Source organism: Oncorhynchus masou, chromosome 6 (assembly GCF_036934945.1).
Source record: "Oncorhynchus masou masou isolate Uvic2021 chromosome 6, UVic_Omas_1.1, whole genome shotgun sequence".
NCBI lineage: Eukaryota > Metazoa > Chordata > Actinopteri > Salmoniformes > Salmonidae > Oncorhynchus > Oncorhynchus masou.
Window position 1 is genome coordinate 36892618 of NC_088217.1, and position 6922 is coordinate 36899539.

At 44.3% G+C, this 6922-nt stretch overlaps 1 protein-coding gene across 2 annotated transcripts in view; it reads right to left on the minus strand.

Moving 5' to 3' along the window:
• The window catches only part of mdfi (MyoD family inhibitor), a 50771-nt gene extending 44173 nt beyond the window's left edge, over positions 1–6598 (minus strand). The window contains exons 1-2 of one of the 2 annotated variants that reach the window (XM_064968592.1): positions 5993–6598; positions 4464–4594 (exon numbers count right to left, since the gene is read on the minus strand). In XM_064968592.1, coding sequence (XP_064824664.1) covers positions 4464–4581 — 118 coding nt within the window. In that variant the 5' untranslated portion in view covers positions 4582–4594; positions 5993–6598. Of the gene's footprint in view, positions 1–4463; positions 4616–5992 lie in introns of both variants that reach the window. The other variant, XM_064968591.1, reaches the window with a different exon arrangement.
• Positions 6599–6922: the final 324 nt, after the last annotated feature.

The following is a 6922-nucleotide window of genomic DNA, read 5'->3' on the forward strand; positions in this document are numbered from 1 at the left end:
TTGAGGATAAAACAGTGCCACTGACGCGGCCCGCTACCAAGGACTCTCCTTTTCCGTGGCCGACGTGAGTGAGACATTTAAGCATTTTAACCCTCGCAAGGCTGCCGGCCCAGACGACATCCCTAATCACATCCTCAAATGTATCCTCTCCCTATCCCAGGCTGCTGTCCCCACTTGCTTCAAGATGTCCACCATTGTTTCTGCACCAAAGAAAGCATGGTAAACTAAATGACTATTGCCCCGTAGCACTCACTTCTGTCATCACGAAGTGTTTTGAGAGGCTAGTTAAGGATCATATCACCTCTACCTTCCCTGACACCATAGACCCACATCAATTTGCTTACCGCCCCAATAGATCCAAAGACCATGCAATTGCCATCCCAGTAGGGGAGAACAATGTCTAGATTATCTTCACTCCAAGGACCAGCCATGGTTAAGGAGCAGTACAGCCTCTGCATCCGTGCTTTCCTGCATTCTCTAGGCCAGCAGCTACAGTAGGCCAGTTCAGTGAGAGCCAAATGTGTATCAGAGTTGGAGAGGTTGGGAAAACAAATTCCCATACTTTTTCAGAGTTCAACTTTGTCGTAAAAATGCCTCAAACTGCACCAACATTTTTTCCATCAGTGAAAGAAAGCAAATTACACATCACACACACGGTTTTAAGAGCTATAGAGAGGAGAAAAATACAGATAGGATGTGGAATGGGGGGGAAGAGAGAGAGAGGCAGAGGCAGAGAGAGAGAGGCAGAGAGAGAGACAGGATACAGTTGGTTGTATTTAGAATGAGAGAGAGAGAGAGAGGCAGAGAGAGAGAGAGAGAGAGAGGCAGAGAGAGAGACAGGATACAGTTGGTTGTATTTAGAATGAGAGAGAGAGAGAGAGAGAGAGAGAGAGAGAGAGAACAGTTGGTTGTATTTAGAATGAGAGAGAGAGAGAGACAGCGAGAGAGAGAGACAGAGAGAGACAGACAGAGAGAGACAGAGAGAGTTGGTTGTATTTAGAATGAGAGAGAGAGAGAGGAGAGAGAGAGAGAGAGAGAGAGAGGATACAGTTGGTTGTATTTAGAATGAGAGAGAGAGAAAGAGAAAGCGAGAGAGAGAACAGTTGGTTGTATTTAGAATGAGAGAGAGAGAGAGACAGCGAGAGAGAGAGACAGAGAGAGGCAGAGAGAGAGAGACAGAGAGAGAGAGAGAGCGAGGCAGAGAGAGACAGAGAGAGACGATACAGTTGGTTGTATTTAGAATGAGAGAGAGAGAGAGAGATACAGTTGGCTGTATTTAGAATGAGAGTTGGTTGTATTTAGAATGAGAGAGAGAGACAGCGAGAGAGAGAGAGAGAGAGGCAGAGAGAGGCAGAGAGAGGCAGAGAGAGGCAGAGAGAGAGAGAGAGAGACAGAGAGAGACAGAGAGAGACAGAGAGAGACAGAGAGAAAGAATTAACAGAGAAACTAGAGACAGAGAGAGACAGAGACCCAAAATTAAGGAAAGACAGAGAGAGATAGCATAGAAAGAGAGACATTGGTTGTATTTAGAATGAGAAACTGAGACTTCCTAACCTCCTGCCCAATGTATGACCATATTAGGAGACATATTTCCCTCAGATTACACAGATCCACAAAGGATACAGTTGGTTGTATTTAGAATGAGAGAGAAATACAACCCATATCTATGATTTATTTTATCTTGTGTCCTTTCAAATTCGAGAAAAACACTGAGACATTTTCAATGTCTTTATTGTTTTGAAACTTCTGGTGTGATGTCTACTGTTAATTTTTATTGTTTACCTTACTTGATACAGTTTCCCATGGTTGAATATTTAGAATGAGAGAGAGAGAGACATAGAAGAGTTGGTTGTATTTAGAATGAGAGAACAGTTGGTTGTATTTAGAATGAGAGAGAGAGAGAGAAAGAGAGAGAGAACAGTTGGTTGTATTTAGAATGAGAGAGAGAGAGGCAGAGAGAGAGAGGCAGAGAGAGAGAGAGAGGCAGAGAGAGAGAGCGAGAGAGGGAGAGAGAGGGAGGGAGAGAGAGAGAGAGAGAGGGAGAGAGAGAGAGAGGCAGAGAGAGAGAGAGTTCTATCAACATTCCCGGGTATGTAGTGATAGAGGGGGAGTAGCTGGGGAATAGCAGGATAGCAGGCCTTGAACCAGAAATCATGCAGTTACCTGTACAGGGCAAGCACATTACCTCCTATGCCATCAGACCTCTGGGTAGATGCACAGAGAGAGAAAATACATTTTGGGCAGAGCACAGCACTGCTGCAGATGAAGCTAGACCAAATAAGAAGTCAGAACCACTCGACACAAACACACATCCCTGTGGTACCAACTCAGGTAGCAGAACTCAATGGGCCATGTGTGTGATCTCCTCTTCTGATACGGGCCCAGTGCTGGTCTGGTATTCTGGGAGGGTGTGGGGGGCAGGTAAGTGATGAAAGCAGGTCCTTGTTACCCTCTGTGGCAGTGAAGCCAGTCCTCATTCCCCACTCTCATCCCCTCCTCTTCCTCAACCACCTAAACTCATACCCATCCTCCCAAATCAACCCACCCCCTTTTTCTGTGTAGAACAGATCATCATTGATGATGCTCTTTTTGCCCTCGTCTGATTTAGTGTCTGGTCCTCTCTGTTCTAATGAACTACGCAGCTTGAGGGAAACAGAAGACAGACTTTTTCTTTATGGCCAAATGTTTATTTTGTCATGTTTTTCTCAGTTCCTGCGAGTCTTATCTTTCAGTGATGGGGTCATAATACTGTGTAGCTTAACCGTTCAAAAGATAGAGCGACATTTGTAGGAAGAAAACAGAAACCACTCTGTTTATTACAACAGCTTCTAGCGGCTACCTGAGGTTTCTGACGTAACAAGGGTCTATGAACCAAGCACAACTTGTATTCGATATTTGATTCTCACTCGTGACCCCATTTTCAAATCAGGCGACCCCACATAGGGTCGTGACCCATAGTTTGGGAAATACTGGCCAACTTACATTTCTGATGATTAGTCACAAAGCTTCGGAGGTGTGTGGTGTGGTGTGTGCGCTTGTGCATGTGTGTGGTAGACAGACACACATGCATCCACATGTTCGTATGTTATTGTGTTCTTCTAAAATCTAGATCCTAATGTTCTGGGTCGAGACTTGCCCTGTAGAAGTCTCCTCCCACCACAGAGGATTTTTGTGGCGGGTTCCCATGGCAACAAACCACTTGACATCCCATTTCACTTCCCTAACTCCTAACCACACCTCCCTCTATCTTAAACAGCTCTGTACTCTTACCAGGACTTCCTGGAGACTTTGGATGCAAATAGAGATGAAACAAATGAAGACAATTCTAGCCAATAAAAACATAGACACACACCCGTCAATGAATCTCACCATGACCAATCAGACTCTTTGTCACGCTTCAGAAGACAACGAGAACTGCCATTCCCAAAATTCCCAGGTGACTTATTCCTGGGTTTGGAATTCCAGGCTCTCAGGCCTGTCCCTTATATCACCCATAATGCTGCATGTGATGTAGCTTACTGTTGGTTTGACTGTGAGCTTAGTTAGGTGCCCAAGAAGGGAGAATCTTCACCTACTGTACAGACTGTCTATGTCTACTCCACTAAGACATTACTTAGGGCAACACACACAACCATCCCCCTTTCAGGGATCACATGAGTGAAGAAGCCTTCTCTCTCATTACGAAACACACATAATACATGAACACGTAATTTAGCAGTTGCCAAATTCTCTTATCCAGAGCAACTTACAGTACATGCATTTTCATACTTGTCCTCCATGGGAATCAAACCCACAACCCTGGCATTGCAAGTGCCATGCTCTAAGGAGTGAGCCACACAGGACTGTGTAATACAGACACACACACATACAGTATACACACACCAGCCCCTCACTCTGACAGGGATTATTCTCAGTCTTCTTGTGATTGTATGTATCTCTTTCTTGCTCTCTTTTTCTCTCTCCCTCTCTCTTTTTCTCTCTCTCACATCAATGAATGCATGCCATATACACACACATGCGCATGCATACACGCACACAACCACACTCGCACATGCCGCTCATCTACCTGTCTTAGTTAAGTTCACACACAACCACACTCCAAACCATAGCAGAGGCCTTTCAACATCCAGACAATCACTGTTGATGGTAATCACGTCCCCCCTCCACTTAGACAGGCATGTTCCAACTCATCACACACACACAATCACAAACACACAGGCAAACATTGCATGTGCATGTAGTACTGCACAATTGACAATGCATCTCAGTTATCTGATGTGGCATCCTCTTCTCTTTCAGACTCCAAGGAAGGATACATGTTTATAGTATTTGAATGGGGCCTCCTTATTTCCTGCTCTGTCCTTATGTACAGGATGGCACTTTTCAAAGAAGCTTAGCATCGTGCAGTGACATTACCTTCCCTTAGACCTGGAGTACTGTAAATGACACTACAGATCACTCACCTGTGGTGGGGGTGGGGGTTGGACTGGGGGTGGGGACTGGGTTGTCCGTGGGGGGACATGGGTCCCCATCATCAGGGGGCTCAGGTGAGCTGACAGGAGGGCCCCTCTCCACATCCATTGGCTCACTGGGGCTGGGGGAACAGGAGTCAAGCCTGAGACATTTAAATGGAGATATAGTCAGAAAACCTACATCCACTCTCAGATGGCACGTTTTGTCTCTAGTGTTACAAAACAAAAACAGTAGATCATGCTCTGCACACCAATCATAGATCATGCTCAGCACACCAATCATAGATCATGCTCAGTACACCAATCATAGATCATGCTCAGCACACCAATCATAGATCATCCTCAGCACACCAATCATAGATCATGCTCAGCACACCAATCATAGATCATGCTCAGCACACCAATCATAGATCATGCTCAGCACACCAATCATAGATCATCCTCAGCACACCAATCATAGATCATGCTCAGCACACCAATCATAGATCATGCACCAATCATAGATCATGCTCAGCACACCAATCATAGATCATGCTCAGCACACCAATCATAGATCATGCTCAGCACACCAATCATAGATCAATCAGCACACCAATCATAGATCATGCTCAGCACACCAATCATAGATCATGCTCAGCACACCAATCATAGATCATGCTCAGCACACCAATCATAGATCATGCTCAGCACACCAATCATAGATCATGCTAAACACACCAATCATAGATCATGCTCAGCACAGCAATGCATGCAGTGTTTGTACTGAGTATTTACATCTCATAAATGACCCTTTCTTCAGAATGTTGAAAATGTTTCAGAATCCTAACAATGTATAAAGTTCAGCAGTTAGCCAACTTGGAGGGATTTGAGAGTGCCAGCTCAGCTGCATGTGCGTGACCACCTCTGTAGGACAGCTGTGCCTCCGCACCCTCACACTCCTCATGCAACACACACGCAAGGCCTCTGACACAGCTCAATATATAGCACAGCCTATCAGCCATTCACATAGGCTATTCATATTTCCTGTATTGTACTCTCATGTGACACAAATCTCCACTTCTCCTTTCTCATGAGTCATGAATATCTGGAATCATTCTAGAAAATTCTTGGCCATAATTGATTTCACCATGGTCAACAAAATGATATCTATTCAGTGGGCTTCTGCACTTTTAGTCATCTGAGATGGCTTTACAGTTACAGTAGCATATTATCTCAATTGCATCTGAAATATGTGCATCCTACAAAGGTGATATGATAATAAAATCGAAATGTTATCAAACTTTTAATGACTTAAGCTATTATAAAACATTGAAATATGTTACAAAACTTGATGACGTTGACAAAGTCCTCCAGTGTACACAGCTGTGTTAAACTGAGGCATCTTCACATTATGTTTACCTAACGAGTCCATGCATGCTCACCCTAAGCCAGCCCGACTCAACCCTGTGGGTCCTGTTCAAACTCCATTTATAACAAAGCAAAAGGCAAGGAGATGGACAAGAACTCCCAAATCCACTTACTTAGTTTTGGCTGGGAGTGGGACACAGGTCACTCCGTGTTCGCTAATTCATTATCTGACCCCTTTTTCAGGTAGACTCTCCTCTCACTCTCCGGTGATCTCCACTCCACTTCTGCTCTCCTCTTATCTAACTTTCGCGTCTCGAAGACACCACAACTCTTCTTCTCGTCTCCATAAAGTCCTTAATGGAATAGTTTTAGCGCATTTGTCGATGCAAAAGTGGATTTAGGACTTTATCCGATAAGTTTTTTCTCCTTTTAAAGCGAACCCCTTCGGCGACACTAGTTCAGTCTGTACCGTTCCTCCGCCTGTCAGTGCAGCGCAGATGTAAGTTCGAGCTCTAAGGGCAGTCCCCAGAACAGTCTTTGTCTCGGGTGCAACTTTCCGAGCGCTTACAGAGGTTTGACAGTTGCAGCTCGGCTCTTTACAAAGTGACCAAAGACGTTTTTAAACTTTCCAAACTCCCGATTTGTCAGCTGTTGCAGAAAATTCAGTTGAGAAACTTTGGATATCATCAGCCATGACCATACCTCACTCAAACTCTCTCTTCCTTACCTTCCCTCTCCTCTCAAACGCTTGCCTGGAGACAGCTCCAGTCTGTTAGACAGGAAACTTCAGTCAGCACTGAATACTGCGCTTCCTCCAGGCACAAACCCCTAACCTAGAACCGGAGACGGGATCTCAGATTATTTCAGATGCGCTACATATTATTATGCATGCCTCAATATGATAATTAGGATTACGATATCAATGTTTATTACCGAAGTAGAATAATATAGGCCTACCAGCCCAATAAACAATAATCAGGCATTGTAACTGTGAAATTGATGTATCACCACATTCTTAACAATAATCATAAATAATCTTAATCATTTTTTAAAATTATTTATCCGAATAGGCATGTCTGATCCTCTCATTTTAACATATGGCT